The sequence below is a fragment of the Podarcis vaucheri genome (genome assembly GCF_965113315.1).
Source record: "Podarcis vaucheri genome assembly, chromosome: 8".
Taxonomy (NCBI): domain Eukaryota; kingdom Metazoa; phylum Chordata; class Lepidosauria; order Squamata; family Lacertidae; genus Podarcis; species Podarcis vaucheri.
Window position 1 is genome coordinate 84,515,200 of NC_138766.1, and position 21,062 is coordinate 84,536,261.

Below are 21,062 nucleotides of genomic sequence, written 5' to 3' on the forward strand. Positions count from 1 at the left end.
CAGATACTGCCTCCATATTCTCAACCCATCAGTCTGTAGAGTTAGAAACATAAAGGTTTGGATGGATGGAAGTATTCTGCACCAGAAAACACATCCTCCCTCTGTACAGCAAGCCTATAGACTAGTGAACACTGCACATCAGCTCCTTGTCGGGTTTGTTTCAAAAAAAGCAACTATAGCATTTTCCCTATTCGCTGGAGTTTTCTAAATGGGAGCATTGTTTCTTGGGCTGGCAATAACATTCTCTCTGTCATTTGTTTGTGTTGATGTCTTCCTAGCCCTTTCATTTTTGTTTCACTTAGAAAAAATCTATAATAATCCATGCCCTTAGCAGCGGGCATAAATAAATTGAAAGCCACTATTCATGTGAAAGGAACAGATATATGTAACCTGTTTACATTTATTTTTTAAATTAAGTCTCTCAGATAGCACCACAACAAGGCCCAGTCGTGGCCGACTCTGGGGTTGCAGCGCTCATCTCACTTTATTGGCCGAGTACAGCTTCCGGGTCATGTGGAAATGCTGTTTCCCTTCCCGCCAGAGCGGTACCTATTTATCTACTTGCACTTTGATGTGCTTTTGAACTGCTAAGTTGGCAGGAGCAGGGACCGAGTAAAGGGAGCTCACCCCATCGCGGGGATTCGAACCGCCAACCTTCTGATTGGAAGTCCTAGGCTCTGTGGTTTAACCCACAGCGCCAACCGCGTCCCTGGTGTCAAAAGGCAGGGAGTTTCAGAGCTCAGGTGATAAGGGAACAGCTCCTTGCAGAGGTGGAACTGGCATTATATGGCCTGGTGAAAGTGCTGCAGTTTGATGAGATCAAATAGGCACAGAGTGGGGCAAGTTGATCCCTTAAGTAAACAAGTCCTCAGCCTCTTAAGTGTGACATTTTGAACTTGGCCAGGGGGGGGGAATTGGAAACTAGTGCAGAACATAGAGCAGAGGCGTAAGAAGCAGGCAGGATCTCACACCTGTCAGCAATTGTGCTGCAGCATTCAGCGCTAGCTGCAGATCGCAGAACAACCAGGGGGAAGCCCCACACATGAATGCCTTGCAGTCATCCAGTGTCTGGACCAGCTGACCAGTGAAAGTGGTTGCAGCATCCGAAGCTGGTAAGAAGGTGAAGAAGAGTTTGGATTTGATATCCCGCCTTTCACTCCCCTTCAGGAGTCTCAAAGCGGCTAACATTCTCCTTTCCCTTCCTCCCCCACAACAAACACTCTGTGAGGTGAGTGGGGCTGAGAGACTTCAAAGAAGTGTGACTAGCCCAAAGTCACCCAGCAGCTGCATGTGGAGGAGCGGAGACGCGAACCCGGTTCTCCAGATTACGAGTCTACCGCTCTTAACCACTACACCACCCTGGCTCTCCTCTAAGGATGGATCCCGGAGTTGACCCTAGCTGTACCTGGTCCTTCCAGAGGGAGTGCAACCCACTGGCCTGCTTCTGTGACACAGGAAACACTCACTCACAGAGCATCCACCTTCCCAGGATTTCTAGAATCACAGAATCGTAGCGTTAGAAGGGATCCCAAGCTTCATCCAGTCCAACCCCCTGCAATGCAGGAATCTCAGCTAAAGCGTCCATGAAAGATGGCCACCCGACCTCTGCTTAAAAACCTCCAAGGAGGGAAAGTCTCTACAGAGGGTGGTGAACACAGCACATGATATCATGGGCTGTCCCCTGAGCCCTCTAGATGATGTCGCAAGGGATCGTTGCCTTAGGAGAGCGAGAAAAATTCTCAGGGACGATTCACACCCAGGCCAGCACCTCTTTAATCTTCTACCCTCGGGCAGGAGATATAGAAGTATAATTAGTTCTACCAACAGGCTAAAAAACAGTTTCTATCCGTGGGCTGTTAGGCTGCTGAACGAAAAATAATATAGTGCAACTGACTTTTGGGGTTGGTGTGTTGCGCGACAAGCACACAGAGTGCAATGAGATTGAGTGTTGGGGGGGAGACTCGGTTAATTTCATTGTACACAGGTTGTACATTAACAATAAAGGTATTAATAATAATAATAATAATAATAATAATAATAATAATAATATTTTATTTATATCCCGCCCTCCCCAGCTGAAGCCAGGCTCAGAGCGGCTAACAGCAATAAAAGTAACACAGCATTCTAAAATCAGTATTCTAAAATCAATTCAAAATCAAATTATTATTATTATTACCAACTTCTAAGGGAATCCATTCCACAAATGACTTACAGCTGTTTACTTGTTTAGTATAAAAGACAATTGAGGCCCAGAGTCTCTAACTATCGGCAACCATGTTAAGAGTAGCACCATCAATGGGTTCTCTGCCATCTGGAAGACAGATGCTGTTTCTACAATTATGAACCCACCCAGTTACTACTGCATACACTTTACAACAGTGGGTGAAATATTCCAAAACAAGAATCCAGGGTCATGTGTTCACCACTTAATGAAGATTGGACACGGGTGGCACTGTGGTCTAAATCACTGAGCCTCTTGGGCTTGCTGGTCAGAAGGTCAGCTGTTCAAATCACCGTGACAGGGTGAGCTCCCGTTGCTCTGTCTCAGCTCCTGCCAACCTATCAGTTCAAAAGCACGCCAGTGCAAGTAGATAAATAGGTACCGCTAGGGCGGGAAGGTAAACAGCATTTCCGTGCACACTGGTTTGTCATGGTGTTCCCTTGTACCAGAAGCAGTTTAGTCATGTTGGCCACAAGACCCGGAAAACTGTCTGTGGACAAATACTGGCTGAAAGTGGGATGAGCACTGCAACCCCATAGTCGCCTTTGATTGGACTTAATCACCCAGGGGTCCTTTACCTTTTAATGGCATGTTGTGTCACCCAAGAGTTGTGCTGTATGCATCCCGTTCCTTTGCAGTGCTACAGAGGCTCACCTCTCAAATGCTCCTTTGCTGATACCCTTAAAAGGCTGCTTGCCCAATGATTCAGAATAAATGTTATGAGAGTTCTTACTAACCTATGAGTGAGTGGATCATGCACATGCAGGAGGAAAATGCTACAATGGCATCTTTCTTTCTTTCTTTCTTTCTTTCTTTCTTTCTTTCTTTCTTTCTTTCGACAATGTCTTGCTTGACTTGGACCAAACATGTCAGCAAATTCCCGGCTTTGCAAAAACGATCTGGTTCTTTCAAGAGTAGCGGTGGTGGAGTTTGTTCTGGCCAGTTCTGAGCTTTGGAACAGACTTTGGCTCAAACATCTAGTAGTTCTCTTCTAGGCTCATTCCTTGCAAAGATAAAAGTCTTGATTTGCCTTTGAAGTGGGGTGAGGGGAAATAGCCTTTTCGAAAGGTTAGCCAACGGTGCTTACTTTAGAGTCCAACAATACTTATTTAAGGCTTTGTCCACAATTCCACAAATTATATATATTCGCGGAAGCAGTTAACCTTTAAAAGGGGGTGACTATGTCATCATTATGGAAGGCTGTGATTTTTGTGTGTGTATTTGTTCCCCTGGTATTAATTCTATGGGTTGCTGCAGGGTTTTATCCCCAGTGCTATTCAAGATCTCTATAAAGGGAGTGGTCCATAGATGTGAGATGACGCTCAGCTCTGTTTCTCCACAACATCTGAATCAGGTGAGATCATGTAGACCAGGGGTCAGCAACCTAAGGTCCATGGGCTGGAAGCAGCCTGCGGAGGTCATTGGACTGGCCCATGACCCACCCACAAACTGAGTTGCCCGCTCGTGCACTGCGCTAAAGCGGCGCAGCACGTCGTGGGGACTCACTTCCATGGCACCAGCCCACGAAGTGATCTTCATGGGACCGATCCGGCCCAGGCAAGATAAACCTTGCTGACCCCTGATGTAGACCCTTGACTAGAGTCTGGATGCAGTGGATGAGAGTGAATAGTCTAAATATTAGGAATAACTTCCTGGCCATAAGAGCTGTCCAGCAGTGGAACAGACTCCCTTGCGAGATTGTGGACTCTCCTTCCTTGGAGGTTTTTAAGCAGAGGTTGGATGTCCATCTGTCAGGGATGCTTTGGCTGAGATTTCTGCAGGGGGTTCGACTAGATGACCCTCGAAGTCCTTTCCAACTCTACAATTCTATGAACTTCCATCATCCCTGACATTTGCATGCTGTGGCTAATAGGAGTTGCAGTCCCAAACATCTGGCAGGACCCACATTGCCTACCCCTGAAATTAGACTAGAGGTCATGATGTACGGGGAAATAAATTTGTAAACGGCAATATATATGAACATTGCACAGAAGTCTCAGGTGCTAATCAGTCTATAAAAAATGGAAATGTTTCATTTTGTTATCACTACCGCCCTGCCTCTTTCCTTGTTGTGACTGCAGGCTCACAAAATATTGAAGGAAAGAGGAAGAGTCATGTGGTATCCGGAAGACTAACAAAGTTTTTCTGGCATAAGCTTTTTTGTAAATCAGAAATTCCATCAAAGAACTCCTCAATTCAAATGTGTCAATGCGTTTTCCTTCTGTGCCTAATATTGCTAAAAATAAATAAAAAAGCAGTTAAGGAGACATATATTCCATTTGACAAAGGCACGTGTTATTTGCACTAGCGTATGGAGCAAGGCTTCAAGTTCTGCAGGACAGGAAGAACAGGAAATGTAGCTGGAACAAAGCTTTCAAGATAGCAGCACTCCTTAAGGAACCCAAATATCTTCATAGGATAGGCATTTCCGATGGGTAGAAGCCAGGTCAGAAAAACTGTAAGAAGAGGAAGAGTTTGGATTTGATATCCCGCTTTCTCACTACCCGAAGGAGTCTCAAAGCGGCTCACATTCTCCTTTCCCTTCCTCCCCCACAACAAACACTCTGTGAGGTGAGTGGGGCTGAGAGACTTCAAAGAAGTGTGACTAGCCCAAGGTCACCCAGCAGCTGCAGGTGGAGGAGCGGAGACGTGAACCCGGTTCCCCAGATTACGAGACTACCGCTCTTAACCACTACACCACACTGGCTCCCAGGACTTTTAAGCACACATGATAACTGAAAACAGCTCTGAACACACCCACAACACAAAGTCATCGCTGGCGCTCATTGAGTCTGGTAGGGTGGAAGGCAGGGAGGCCAACAGTAGGTGGCGCTAAAGCCCATGATGGGCAGAGCTATCCCGCTTCCTGGTTGTAAGAAAGAAGGCGGGAAGGTGGAGGCTTGCTGAGCTCAGAGTAAAGTTGGCAGGGCAGCGGCCCACTCATCCTAATGGACCAGTCTCCACTGCTTCCAGTATTTCACTGATGGAAGCAGAGCTGCTCCTTGTATCCCTTACATTGCCGTTAGAACCTGTGAGTCGCAATCTGAAATCCAAAGTCTTACTGGGAGTTATGAGCTGGAGATGACGGTCGATCCCTGAACAACAGCAGCAGCTGGCAACTGCTTTTAGAGGGAAGTGTCCTGATCCGTTCTGCTACAATATCGGAGTGGCTGTTAACAGTATGGGACATGACATTGATGATCCACTTAGTGAGCCCTGAATGGATTACAAGAAGGCAGACAGGCAACTGTTTAGTGGGAAGATGGAATATGTTTTATTATATTATGGAATAGTAAAACACAAGGCAATGTGCAGCCATATTAGGAAATATTGGAAGTACTAAAAGTCTGGATGATCATTATGATGATGCTCCTAAGCATGATGGATGACTGGTGATTTTTATGTTGCTGAAGCACAAACTTTAGGAGGGCCATAGCTCAGCTGTAGAGCATCCGCTTTGCATGCAGAGAAGATCTCAAATTCAATCACTGGGATCTCCAGTTAGGGCTGAGGAATAGAGCTTCTTCCAGTCAGTGCAGACAATACTGAGGTGGATGGACCAGTTGCCTGACTTGGAACAAGGCAGGATATTAATAGGCAGGATAGCAGATTGTTTTTCATAGAATCATAGAATCATAGAGTTGGAAGAGACCACAAGGGCCATCGAGTCCAACCCCCTGCCAAGCAGGAAACACCATCAGAGCACTCCTGACATATGGTTGTCAAGCCTCTGCTTAAAGACCTCCAAAGTAGGAGACTCCACCACACTCCTTGGCAGCAAATTCCACTGTCGAACAGCTCTTACTGTCAGGAAGTTCTTCCTAATGTTTAGGTGGAATCTTCTTTCTTGTAGTTTGGATCCATTGCTCCGTGTCCGCTTCTCCGGAGCAGTAGAAAACAACCTTTCTCCCTCCTCCATGTGACATCCTTTTATATATTTGAACATGGCTATCAAATTTTATATGCAACAATGGCAGCAAGAATATTATTGGCACAGAAATGGAAGCAAGAAGAGCTACCGACGAAAGAAGAGTGGCAAATGAAATTAACGGACTACGCAGAATTATGTTCGGTACCATTGGTCTATGCTTACTCCTGACAGGTCTCTCCAGTGTCTGGTCAAGATGTTTCTGGCTGCTGAGAATAGGTGCGTTACAGGTGTGCCTTTTTATCCTCACTCACCTCACAGAGTGTTTGTTGTGGGGGAGGAAGGGAAAGAAGAATGTTAGCCGCTTTGAGACTCCTTAGGGTAGTGATAAAGCGGGATATCAAATCCAAACTCTTCTTCTTCTTCTTGTAAATATGGTGTTATTGATTTCCATTATATAACAACAATTACAAAAGAAAAAGAAAATTAAAGAAAAAACCTACAAAAAAATCCTAATTTAACCTCCTCTCCTCTCCAGGAAGACCAGTCTATTTAAGTTTGCTGAAGTCCAAAAACCATCTGCTAAATAAATAAATGTGAAACCCTCTCTCCTATAAATAGGACTTTTAACAGTGCTTATCATTGGCTGGATCATGTCCTCCATGTGCAACAAACATCTCACCCATATCCTGGTTTGCGCTCTCTGAGCGCAACTTGCCTGGCAGCAGAACGAAGTCGAAAAGTTTAAACAGTGACCACATTTTATAACCACCCTTTTCATTAAATTGGAAGAAGAAAAAGGAGGAGGACGAAAGGGGAGGCAGCAGAGATCAAAGTGCCCCACCATAAACATTAATTGCAGTCACACACTCGAATGTTCATGGGCGTTTGAAACGTTTCCAAATAAGACATTGTTGTAGCGGGGTGGCAGTGGGGGAATGGGTCGGAGCGAGCTAATCATTTGCCGAGCTTGTTTACTTTGTCTCAGGCTTATCTGGTAAAGATTACAACTACTTTCATGGCGGAGGTGGAATTCTGACCCTCTTTAAGTCAACCTTAGTTGGGTTATTGATTCCGGTGGGTCAAAAACTCACCCCCAGGACTTGCAAGCTTGCATGATTGTAGGGTCAGCCTGCGAGGGCTGCCAAACCTTCGAGCTTCAGTAGGAAAACAAGCCACGTGATCCATCAGTTAAGACTGAAAACTTTGGACTGCACGTGTGTGCGTGTGTGTGATCCATCCACTTCAAAAGTGCCAAGGGACCCCACATGGCAGCTCTGCTATCAGCGCAGGCAGTTGGCGTTGGATCTACCCAAAATGGGCACCCAAACCTCCATCTAAAACCCTAAATGCTCCAACGCTGCTCTGATTTGGCCCATGTGGCTCCTTTCCTCAAATGAAGACCCTGTTGCAGGAATTTATGTATAGGTTGGGGGAGGGGTTGCCCCTCCAGCAGATATCATGCACATGCAGCCCACTACCAAAATCGGCACAATCACTTTTGTGATTTGTCCCCACAAAACACTTCGTCACAGTTTCTTCCTATCTATTCAAAGGGCCTTTGGTGCACGATTCCAAATGTAACAATTCACTGATCAATGTATCTGTGTATTGGCTCACTGGGAAAACTTCAGAAATATAGACATGTGAGCTCAGCTACTCAGCAGCCCCTCTGCCTGAGTGATAATCCCTGGCATCCTGATACCTGAGTGCCAGACAGGTAGCCATTCCAGAAATAACAAACCCAGATGAAGACAAAAGGGTGTGGTTAACTTGGCTGGGAAACAGGGAAATGTAAATATCTCTTTTGTTACACTTGATGGGTGTTTGGTGGAGGGCAAGGAGAACCATGGGGCAGGGTCTAGGATGCTCAGATTACTGCCACCAGACCTCCCCTCTCATGATGTAACCATGATGTAGTTTGGGGCGGGTGTAACATGGGGATTCACAGCTAATAAAAGTTTGGGGCCTCTTTTGTTTGGGGCTTCCATCTTGTTCCACCTTGTGGCAAGTGGGAGTCCTGTCACAACAGTCTTCAATAAAGACCAAGCCTACTGGCCGCTGTTTTGCTCTGGTATTCTTTGGCTGGTGTCCTTGTTTTTTGTCCAAGGGAGCCCTCAGATCTCTCCATTAACAACCCCATTCCTCAAAGGACTGCTGGACACAGATTGAGAGAAGCCAAGTTGCAGATAGGCAGCTGGCGCCTTAGAATAAGAAGTATTATCTTGATCCTGCAGCACACACAAACACCAACGGCGCATTGTGCCTTTAGGCTCGAAGCACAAATAAAATCTTCTCACCGGTGTTTAGAGTGTCAGACTAGGACCTGGGAGACCAGGGTTCGAATCCCCACTGGGCCAGGAATCTGGGTGACCTAGAGCCAGTCCTTCATATCAGCCTAGCCTACCTCACAGGGTTGTGGGCAGGGGCCAGATTTAGGACGGATGAGGCCCTAAGCTACTGAAGGTAATGGGGCCCTTTATATGTCCAGCAGTCCTTTGTCAACAACAAATTGTCACTGTTTTTTTTCTGTTAAATATATGCTATGTGGTAATTTATGGACCTAATAGATATCTAAAACCATTTGCACATAACAAAATATGTATTTTATCAAAGTAATTGTTGAACTGAAATACAATTAAGAAGAAGTATATTTTCGGGGTGCCCCCAAGATAGTGGGGCCCTAAACTATAGCTTGTTTAGCTTATACGTAAATCCAGCACTGGTTGTTGGATTAAATGAGGAGAACCATGGATGCCACTTGGAGCTCCTTGGAGAAAAAGGTGGGATGTGAATGCAATAGATTAACTGAAAAATAATAATAATCCTGGAGCCACAAATATTGACCGTCTTTATTTGTGGTTGTCATTGTAAAAAAAAATTATTATATATATAAAAAATGTTCATAAATGTACCAATGTCTGGAGCAACACAGGAAGACCTTCCTGAAACCATTTTGACTCCTTGAAACCATTTTGACTCCTTGAAACCATTTTGACTGCCAAACTGACCAAATGTTTTCTCTGCAAGGAGGGAGGAGGAGGTGAAAAAAACCTTCCTTGTTATAGGATTTAAGTAATTACCATTTCAAAGGAATGGGCAGACCACCAGGACAGGCAATCAGATAAGGCATTATCACAAAACTTGCCATACATGAAAAACAACAACACTCAAATTTCTGTTGTAGACCGCCTTTTCTGTGAATTAGGTATGATGTTTGTGGGAGGTGGTCCTGGGTTACACTCCTTCTGTGATGTATGTATGATGTATGGAGAGGTGGTCTTGAGCTCCAGGGCAGGGAATTTAAAATGTCTATATAAGGCCTTGCGTGCCATTGTTTGAGGTCCTCCTCCTTTCCTGCGTGTGAGGGGAGCACCCTGTTGCAACAGTTTAATAAAGATCAGGCTTACTAGCTGCTTTGCTTCTCAGTATTCTCTGGTTGGCCTCTGTTATTTTCTCCTACCGATAGAGAACCCACTTAAGGACTCTACACAGGCTCTTGGATACCCCATAAGGGAAAAAGGGCAGATTTTGTTTACAACAGGAGGAAGATGTATTAGACTGCAACATGGACGAAGTTCAGCAGGCAACATTGTGCAGGCCTTGCTGTTAATGTCGCACCAGGCGCTCTGTGTCTTGGCGAACCCACTGAGTTGCCCATGAGACAGTTCAAACAAAACCTTCCCCTGGCTTGGCCTGAACAGGGCCTGAGATGGATGTGAGGACTCAAGATGGGCACGACGTCCTAAAGGGCACCTCTCAGCTCTCTCCCTCCCTCCCTGTCCTTTAGTTTTTACAAAAGGAATTGTCTCCTGCCCCAAGGAAGGCGTTTGTCTGAAAAGGTCAAGGCCCTCAGCTGCTGCCGTTCCAGAGCATCGTGGCTGCCAAACACGACTCTGTTGTTTATGGGTGCCAAAGATTAATTATGAGGTTCAAATGACTTGCCCATTTGGAAACCCACAAAAGGAGGTTTTGCACAATTGCACACCTGATTTATGTGACCTCTCCAGCTAGGAGTGGCACCAGTTTCGATGGGCAGAAAGGGAAATTTGGCTCCAGCCCTACAGCATCTTAGCAAAGCCCCATTGAAGGCAGTGAAACTTGAACCTGTTATGTACTGAGCTGAATCTTGGAACAATAGGATCCAGAATACAGCAGTCTGATTGGTCTGCTGGAGCCACCCAATCCAGCTCCAGGTGGAAGTGAATCGGTGACCTGATTGGCCTACAGGAGCAGCCCGGAATTAGCCAATCACGCAGGGCCCATTGTGTAAATAATGTATATGTAGCTAGACATTTGGGACGTGGCTGGCGCTGTGGATTAAACCACAGAGCCTAGGACTTGCCAATCAGAAGGTCAGTGGTTTGAATCCTTGCGACAGGGTGAGCTCCCGTTGCTCAGTCCCAGCTCCTGCCAGCCTAGCAATTTCAAAGCACGTCAAAGTGCAAGTAGATAAATAGGTACCTTCTGGCGGGAAGGTAAACGGCGTTTCCGTGCGCTGCTCTGGTTCATCAGAAGCGGCTTAGTCATCCCGGCCACATGACCCGGAAGCTGTATGCCAGCTTCCTCGTCCAATAAAGCGAGATGAGTGCCGCAACCCCAGAGTCGGCCACAACTGGACCTAATGGTCCAGGGGTCCCTTTACCTTTAGCTAGACGTTTTGGGGGAAAATTCATTCATTGCTACTAGGAGCTGAATAAAGGAGATGTATTAGTTTTTTCTCTGTGTCCTCAGGACACAGGGATGCTGTTGGTGATATCTACAAAAATTGCTGCATTGGGGGCCTAGTGTGGGGGTTCAGAAGGCCTAATCCTTTGCCTCCCACTATGGCTATGATTTGATCGCAAACACGCAGCACTACAAGCAATTTGCAAAGGGGGGGGGCTACCATCCATAAAATGGGAGCTTTTTCCCTGTGAAAATTGCGGAGCTGATTTGATTTTGATTTGATTCAATTTGAATGGAGAGAATAGCAAAGGGGTACAGGATTCATACAAAGATTACCATAATAAAAGACAAAAGTGGAAAGGACCTAACAGAAGCAGAAGACATCAAGAAGAGGTGGCAAGAATACACAGAGGAATTATACCAGAAAGAAATGGATGTCTCGTACACCCCAGGTAGTGTGGTTGCTGACCTTGAGAGTGAAGTCAAATGGGCCTTAGAAAGCACTGCTAATAACAAGGCCAGTGGAAGTGATGATATTCCACCTGAACTATTTAAAATTTTAAATGATGATGCTGTCAAGGTGCTACACTCAATATGCCAGCAAATTTGGAAAACTCAGCAGTGGCCAGAGGATTGGAGAAGATCAGTCTACATCCCAATCCCAAAGAAGGGCAGTGCCAAAGAATGCTCCAGCTACCGCACAATTGCACTCATTTCATACGCTAGCAAGTTTATGCTTAAAATTCTACAAGGCAGGCTCAAGCAGTATGTGGACTGAGAACTCCCAGAAGTGCAAGCTGGATTTAGAAGAGGTAGAGGAACCAGAGACCAAATTGCAAACATGCGCTGGATTATGGAGAAAGCTAGAGAGTTCCAGAAAGACATCTACTTCTGCTTCATTGACTATGCAAAAGCCTTTGACTGTGTCGACCACAGCAAACTATGGCAAGTTCTTAAAGAAATGGGACTGCCTGATCACCTCATCTGTCTCCTGAGAAATCTCTATGTGGGACAAAAAGCTACAGTTAGAACTGGATATGGAACAACTGATTGGTTCAAAATTGGGAAAGGAGTACGGCAAGGCTGTATATTGTCTCTGTGGTTATTTAACTTATATGCAGAATTCATCATGCGAAAGGCCAGACTGGATGAATTCCAAGCCAGAATTAAGATCGCCGGAAGAAATATCCACAACCTCAGATATGCAGATGACACAACCTTGATGGCAGAAAGTGAGGAGGAATTAAAGAACCTTTTAATGAGGGTGAAAGAGGAGAGCGCAAAATATGGTCTGAAACTCAACATCAAAAAACCGAAGATCGTGGCCACTGGTCCCATCACCTCCTGGCAAATAGAAGGGGAAGAAATGGAGACAGTGAGAGATTTTACTTTTTGGGGCTCCATGATCACTGCAGATGGTGACAGCAGTCACAAAATTAAAAGACACCTGCTCCTTGGGAGAAAGGAGATGGCAAACCTAGACGGCATCTTAAAAAGCAGAGACATCACCTTGCCAACAAAGGTCCGTACAGTTAAAGCTATGGTTTTCCCAGTACTGATGTATGGAAGTGAGAGCTGGACCATCAAGAAGGCTGATCGCCGAAGAATTGATGCTTTTGAATTATGGTGCTGGAGGAGACTCTTGAAAGTCCCATGAACTGCAAGAAGATCAAACGTATCCATTCTTAAGGAAATCAGCCCTGAGTGCTCACTGGAAGGACAGATCGTGAAGCTGAGGCTCCAGTACTTTGGCCACCTCCTGAGAAGAGAAGACTCCCTGGAAAAGACCCTGATGTTGGGAAAGATGGAGGACACAAGGAGAAGGGGGCGACAGAGGACGAGATGGGTGAAGAGTGTTCTCGAAGCTACAAACATGAGCCTGACCAAACTGCGGGAGGCAGTGGAAGACAGGAGTGCCTGGCGTGCTCTGGTCCATGGAGTCACGAAGAGTCGGACACGACTAAACGACTAAACAACAACAACAGGATTAAAGCCTTCTGGATCAAAATCTTAGCAATTTGCATAAATCAGGGGCACCAACTATAGGGGGCAGAAGGGGCTTCAGCCCCCTCAATATTCCTGGACTGGATGCCAAGCCCCCCCCCAATTTTGAGGGGGCCTCCATCCCCCACTGCCCCTGGGCAAGTACTGACCCCTATGGGTCACATGACACCACCCCCCTCATTGTGTGTGTGTGTGGAGGGGGGCAAATTGGAGCCCCTGGTGTAAAGTATCTTGCATTTAAGTAAACGGTTTAAATCACACAGCTATACATAGAAGTCAAATTTCAGGAGAAATCTGTCCTGAGTCTCATATATTAATTTCCAACTTGTTATTGTTTTGCTACATTCTTCTCTCCAAAGGAACGCAAAGGCACTTTTCAAAAATCAAAACACACAGTACCATGTGACCGAAAACAAGGTTATCAATAAGAGAAAGGCAAGTCTAGGGAAGTTTTTAATGTTTGATATTTTATTGCTTTTTTATTGTCATTATTAATATTCTGTTGGGAGCCGCCCAGAGTGGCTGGGAAAACCCAGCCAGATGGGTGGGGTATAAATAAATTAATAGTAGTAGTAGTAGTAGTAATAATAATAATAATAATAATAATAATAATAATAATAATAATAATAAATAAATAAATAAATAAATAATAGCAGACAAAGCATTAAAACAGTTTAATGAAAAGAACCAAAGGACCATTAACAATATTTGTATCCTCGTCGTGATTTGCAATAATAAAAACACTGTGATACTCGATCCCTTGCAAAGTGAACCGCTCTTGGCATCTCTCCTCATCCTGCAATTTCACAGTTTGTGCAAAGTCCAATTACATAGGCACATGACTGAATCCTCATTTGAACTAATTTTGTAATGTGAAAACTGCTCAATGTTTCCCTTACGCGTTTCCTTTGCATTTCCGCAACACATTCTATATCTATTCCAAAAAATAAAATAAAATATCCCTAGTGATAGTTTGCCTAACATGTTTTGTAGCTTATCAAAGTCATTTGGCCTTTATTGGGTTCCTTGTTTTCTTCCTTATCTCCTCCTCCTTTTGTATTGGTGCCAGCCTTTGATCAGGCACGACAAATATCATTAAGATCTCACTTGGTGTCAATGTCTGTTTTGTGTCATGCGTGTTTCATTTTCATAGTAAGGAAAAGATGGAACTTTCACCGTCACAACATCTAAACTCAAAGCCTCTATTTAAAAGGTCAGTTGCAAATCTTTACCCTCCCCAAGGCACTGAGCCTGGTGAAAATTGCCACACTGTTCTCAGCCTTGCAGAAGACCTTGGGCCGGCGGTGACTGTATCCAACAAAAGTTATTTGCTCAAGCACTTATGACAGAAACGTCTGCAAGATTGCTACAGAAGCGGATCACGTGGGAAGCATAAAATAAATAGTAAAAACAGGAATGATTAAACCAAGATGTATCTTCAAAAGGGATTTGGAAGATAGCAAGACACGGAATTGCTTATTGCTTGCTTTTTTTCTTGCAAAGTTCCTTCCAAATGAGCTGCCACATAATGCCTCTTGGGTTGAATTTTTACTCATCTGGTGCAGAGAGAGGAGCAAAGCTAGTAAGGAAGAGTGGCTTAGAAATCTGAGCTAAGAGAATCATATAGTCATAGAATTGTAGCGTTGGAAGGGACCATTAGGGTCATCTAGTCCAACCCCTGCAATGCAGGAATCTTTTGCCCAATGTGGGGCTCGAACCCACAAGCCTGAGATTAAGAGCTTCATGCTCTACCTGTTGGGAAGAATTACCGTATTTTTCGCTCCGTAAGATGCACTTTTTTCTTCCTAAAAAATAAGGGGAAATGTCTGTGCGTCTTATGGAGTGAATGCATGGTCCCTGGAGCTGAATTGCCCAGGGGCGAAAGCCAGATCATGCTCTTTTTTTTGTAAAAAAGAGGGAAGTGGGTGTTGAAACAAAGCCGCTGATCGGCAAGCGATTGCGAGGGAGGATAAGGGACGCTAGAGATAAAGGAGGCTGCCTGGGAGGGGGGAGGTAAAGACAGTGAATTTGCAAGGAGAGGAGACAGGAAGGCTAAAGCAATAAGGAGAGAAATTAGAAGAAAAGGAGGAGCAAAAAACTGCTCCAGCTAAGGAAAAGACACTAAGGCAAACAAGAGGGAAGGGAGTGTTGAAAGGAAGCAGCTAATCGGTAAGTGATCAGGAGGGAGATAAGGGATGCTAGCGATAAAGGAGGCTGCCTGGGAGGGGGAAGGTAAAAGCCCATGGATCCTCAGGATTTTTGCATTGGGTCACCCCCAGATTCACCATCAGATCACATAGCATGTCCATGGCTACAGCCTGCACCAAAAAAAACACACCCACACATACACTGTTGCGTGGGGCGCAATGGCACAAAAATGTAGTTACAAAGCACGGATCCACATGGATTCTAGGATTTTTGCATTGGGCTACCCCAAACTCACTGTCAAATCACATGTCTGTGAGCACAGCATGAACCACAAAAATCATACATCCACTGTTTCGTTCAGAATATTTTTTTTCTTGTTTTCCTCCTCTAAAAATTGGTGCGTCTTATGGTCAGGTGCGTCTTATGGAGAGAGAGAAATACCACGCGCTGTTTGGCTATGCTCACAGTTACCACATTTCCTCCCTCCTTTTTAGGGATCTCGTGCCTGTCAGTCGCTGCACGGTTGAGGCAGAAATTCAACCGGGGAGGATTCCCCGAAAGAAAACACCGAAAACCTGCCGAATTTCTGCCTGCCGCAAGGATGTACAGCTGCCTGAAAAACTTGGCACTCCTAGCCATTCTTAAGGCAGATTAAAATTGCAAACAGAGCAGAATGAATTCAGTCTAGACGACTGCTTCGTTTGCTGTGGAAGGAGCTAATTAATGGACTAATTAGGAGTTAATTGGAAATGATTGCTCAGCCAGAGCGGCAGAGCTCTCTGGTCGAAGCTCTTGCTGGGCATCGATGAACTTAGATCTCGACAAAAAAATAAATCCTAAGGAAACCATGTTGAGAGTGAAAAGGATTGTAAAGGGCACAGTAAGTTCTGCTTGCCCCAGGCTCTGAGTAAGGTTGCCAAATTCAGGTTTTCTGCTCTTTAACAGTTGCTGCAAGTCGCATGCATTCGGCCAGTGAAACTCTCCCCTTTTACTTGGGCCAGGAAAAGAGAGTTGCATCTCTTGTTAATTTCTTGTTTACGATTACGATTACAATTACGATATCTTTATTGTCATTGTCCCTTGCGGAACAATGAAATTGAAAAACTACATAAAACTACATAAAAACTACATAAAACATTCAAAAACCCCTAAAAACTCTAAAACCCCATTTTAAAATACACTATACAGTGGTGCCCCGCAAGACGAATGCCTCGCAATACAAAAAACTCGCTAGACGAAAGTTTTTTCCATTCGCGATTTGCCTCGCAAGACGAATTTCCCCTATGGGCTTGCTTCGCAAGACGAAAACGTCTCGCGACTTTTTTCTTTGACTAAAAACAAAGACATGTTTTGTTTATAAAGTTAATTTATTTTCCCTTAAAGTTTTGAACTGCTCTTTACAGTATGTGTGACTTTAAAGAGCAGTTAATAAACTGTTGTTGTACCAAATTTGGCTTTGTTTGGACTTTTTTTGACCATAGGAACGCATTAATTGATTTTCAATGCATTCCTATGGGATTTCGTGCTTCGCAAGACGAAAAATTCGCTAGACGACAAAAATTGCGGAACGAATTAATTTCGTCTTGCGGGGCACCACTGTACTACAGAGACCCCTTATGCTGTGTTTAGAACCAGAGTTGGATTTGGGTAGAAACTGTTTCTCAGGTGGCTAGTCCTGGCCTTTATAACCCTGTAACTTCTTCCAGAAGGCAGAAGCTGAAAGAGATCATTTCCGGGGTGCGTACTATCCTGTGCTATCTCTGCGACTTTCTTATGGAACCTGGAAGCATAGATTTGATTTAAGGTGGGAAGAGTGCACCCAATAATTCTCTCTGCATAATTCAACCCTGGATAGCATTCTTTTTTCCCTGGCAGTGCAGCTCCCAAACCACACACACAAACCATAAGTTAGTATGCTCTCCACAGTGCAATGGTGAAATGCCATCAACAGGTCCTTTGAGAGATTGTTTTTCCGGAGGATTCTCAGAAAATATAACCTCTGCTGTGCTCTCTTCACCAGGTCTGTTAAGTCTACTGTCTACCTCACAGGCTGTTGTGAGAATAGTATGGGGGAAGGGTAGAACCCTGCATACCTCACCTTGCGCAAATGGAGTGGAGCTGGGATCAACTCGCAATATAAAATGAAAACAAATAAAAAGGGACCACCTCAGAGGTCTTAAAGAATAATAGCCAAGCCTAGGTCCTACTTACCTATGAGACGGCCTCTCCTGGTATGCCCCACGGAGGACCTTAAGGTCCACAGATGACAACACTTTGGAGGTCCCAAGTCACAAGGTGGTTAGATTGGTCTCAACGAGGGCCAGGGCCTTTTCAGTACTGGCCCCAACTTGGTGGAATGCTCTGTCACAAGAGACTAGGGCCCTGCGGGTCTTGACATCTTTCCGCAGGGCATGCAAGACAGAGCTGTTCCGCCTGGCCTTTGGTTTGGACTCAGTCTGACCTTTATGTTTCCCTCCCCTTATGGTTTTGATCTATGGGCTACTATTAAAATAAGGTTGAATTTTAAATTGCATTTTAACCTGTATTTTAAATTGGTTTCCCCACCCCACCCCCTATTATGTTTTTACTGTAATTTTACTGGTGTTAGCCACCCCAAGCCCGGCTCTGGACGGGGAGGGCGGGGTATAAATAAAATTATTTATTATTATTATTATTATTATTATTATTATTATTATTATTATTATTATTATTATTTCCAGGTGGGAAATGCACGGCCCCTAACAGGCAGTCATCCTGAGTCTTTCTTCAACTTTTCTAGAACAGCTCAGCCTTCCTTTCCAAACTTCCACCTGTGTCTGCACCACCACCTTCTCACTTAGGGCCCTGCATTGCTGGAGAGCAGGGTGTAGAGTTGGAAGGGACCCCGGGGCCATCTAGTCCAACCCTCTGCAATGAAGGATTCTCAGCTAAAGCATCCATGACAGATGACCATCCAACCTCTGCTTTAAAACTTTCTTCTTCCTATACCTGTTCCCTTTGCGACTGTAGGAACCGTTTGGTGTGGGGTCCCAGTTATAACTTTGGAACTCCCCGCCTATTGAAATCAAGCAGAAATCTTCACTTTACTCTATTTGGCACCTGCCAAAGAGATTCTCATTTTGACAATGCTACCCAGACGCTTTGGTAGTCGACGTGATTTTAATCTGTTTTAGTTTTTTAACTTTTGTACAGTGGTACCTCCGGTTGCGGGATGCGGGTGGCACTGTGGGTTAAACCACAGAGCCTAGGACTTGCCGATCAGAAAGTCGGTGGTTCAAATCGCCATAACAGGGTGAGCTCCCATTGCTCGGTCCCTGCTCCTGCCAACCTAGCAGTTTGAAAGCACGTCAAAGTGCAAGTAGATAAATAGGTACCACTCCGGCAGGATGGTAAACGGCATTTCCATGCACTGCTCTGGTTCGACAAAAGCGGCTTAGTCATGCTGGCCACATGACCCAGAAGCTGTACGCCGGCTCCCTTGGCCAATACAGCGAGATGAGCGCCGCAACCCCAGAGTCGGCCACAACTGGATCTAATGGTCAGGGGTCCCTTACCTCGGGTTGCAGACACTTCAGGTTACAGACGCTTCAGGTTACAGACTCTACTAACCCAGAAATAGTACCTCGGGTTAAGAACTTTGCTTCAGGATGAGAACAGAAATTGCGTGACTGCAGCACATGAGCAGCAGAAGGCCCCATTAGCTAAAGTGGTACCTCAGGTTAAGAACAGTTTCAGGTTAAGAACGGACCTCCAGAACGAATTAAGTTCTTAACCTGAGGTACCACTGTACGCTTTAAAGTAGGGCTGTTGAATTTTTCCTGATTGTATAGTCTTATATTTTTGTAAACCGCTGAGGGTTGTTTTTTTAAACACCCAAGTGGTGTATCAATTTAATGAAATCAATCAATCACTCAAACAAACAAACAAACAAACAAATAAACAAACAAACAAACACCCTTTTACCTTCTTGAAGTCTCCCCAACCCCTCCAGCCTCTTTGAAACTGCTATTAGCACCGCTGGGGTGTTTTGATTGGGGGAACTCTGCAAGGAAATGAGCTTAGCCATTCGCTTCTCCATCGATGAAGCTCCAATCCAAATCCGTCCAGCTGCTTCCCAGCTTTTTCTTAAGGCATCAGGAAAGCAGATTGCGGCTTTTCTTCAGCACATGAAGTTTGACTCTTTTGCTGAACGAGAGGAGAGGGGCTCACACATTTCACCAGGAATTTGCATCCTTACCCACAAGCAAATCCCCAAAGCGTTCAGTGTGACTTACGCCCAAGTAGGTGTGTTTAAGATTGCACTTTTAGGAGAAAATACCCCCTCCATTACAAGACTTGGGAGACATGCAACACACATAGGACAAAACTGAGTTTTTCACCTGCCTCAAGGACTGCAGTACTCTAGAGTTCTAGACGGCTTACGCACTTCAAATCCATGTTAAATATTTAGTCTCAGCACCTTCAAGCGTGTAGAATTTAAAAACAAACTGTATGGCAGCAGGCGGAAATTCAACAGGTGATACTCTTCCCCACCAAGGCATGCTGTCGGAAAAGCTGCAGCTGTAGGATTTCTGCCTGTTGTGCAGCTTCCAAAAGAGCCTCACCAGAGAGGAAGGAAGAGCGGCTTTCCTTAGAAGTAGTCAAGAAAGTTGAAAGTGCAATCTAGTCCAACCCCCTAAATGCAGCGACAGAAGGAAGCGAGTCCTCTGCCCCAAGCACCTTACAGTTCAGTTCAGATACAGCTTGGGGCGGGAGGTGGGGAAGGGGAAATTGCAAGAAAATCAATTCTAGCAACTTGCCGCAAAGCTCCAATAGCTCTTTAATAGATGGATTTTTACCTGGTAGTTGATACCGCATGCATTGATGTCTTGTTCGCTCACTCACTCAAGTTGGGGACCAACCAGGATCCTGCCTTTCCGTCCTTGGTTTGCAGTTAAAAATGGCATGTAGTCCCTGAGAGCCGAATCGAGAAAAGCTGCCTTTTTGGGGGTGGGAGGGGGAGGGAGTCAAATCATACAAGTCGAGGCATTTGTAGCAGCTCAGAGGCTGACCTGGATTTTGCCCAGCTCCAAGGCCATTTTCCCCACCGGAGCCAACAAGACTTCCTTTTTATAAACACTGTAATTATCTTCTGGACATAATTCCCGTCACAATTCTGATTGGAAAATGGAGCTGCTTAGGAAAGGCTTACAAGACAACATCTGTTCAATGGCGGACATTTGGGTCAGGGCGGGAGCCGCTGGGGAGGGAATTAAATCGCCGCACAGAAGCGAAGCGACGGCAGGGGAAGACGGATGCGTTCCTCACGAGGGCCGGAGCTGATTCTGAGAAGTGTGCGTAAGACACATCAAGGCCAGAGGCCCTGTCTCTCTTTCCACCACCCCCCCTTCCTACTCATTCACATTGTGCACATAATTCTGAAGGAGCGCAGAAAAACACCTGCCTAACATTGCGCTGGGCACAGAATTCAGAGGCTGCATAAAAAACAACAACAGTCATGTACTAGTCCTCACTGTTGCAAAGACATAGCTGCTTTCTGAAACCTCACCCACCTGAAGGGTGATGGAATAAGGCTTCCAATGTTGACAGGGAAAGATCCCGTGAGATTTGGCTTTGGCCATTTGAATTTACTTTCTTTTAATATATTTCATTTTTCAGTTTTTTAAAAAAAGTATTTTGACAACAATACAAATCTGATATTACAATAAACAAACATATCTTGACTCCCACCCCTTTTGCGGTTTCTAAATTTTATTTTAATTTGTAACACTGCATTTTCTTCATTATCCCAATTGTTCATTACTCATAGAATCATAGAATCATAGAGTTGGAAGAGACCACAAGGGCCATCGAGTCCAACCCCCTGCCAAGCAGGAAACACCACCAGAGCACTCCTGGCATATGGTTGTCAAGCCTCTGCTTAAAGACCTCCAAAGTAGGAGACTCCACCACACTCCTTGGCAGCAAATTCCACTGTCAAACAGCTCTTACTGTCAGGAAGTTCTTCCTAATGTTTAGGTGGAATCTTCTTTCTTGTAGTTTGGATCCATTGCTCCGTGTCCGCTTCTCTGGAGCAGCAGAAACTCCTTGGTTGCCTTTTAAGTTCTATTTTAACTTTTTGGTTTAAGTTAATCCTGCCAATGAACCAGGGCT

General features: G+C 45.0%; 1 protein-coding gene across 1 annotated transcript in view; it reads right to left on the minus strand.

Annotated features, from left to right (window-relative positions):
• The window catches only part of NDRG1 (N-myc downstream regulated 1), an 85,754-nt gene extending 65,937 nt beyond the window's left edge, over window positions 1–19,817 (minus strand). The window contains exon 1 of the mRNA XM_082235785.1: window positions 19,748–19,817. Within this exon, the coding sequence (XP_082091911.1) occupies window positions 19,748–19,770 (23 nt within the window). The 5' untranslated portion in view covers window positions 19,771–19,817. The remainder of the gene's footprint in view (window positions 1–19,747) is intronic.
• Window positions 19,818–21,062: the final 1,245 nt, after the last annotated feature.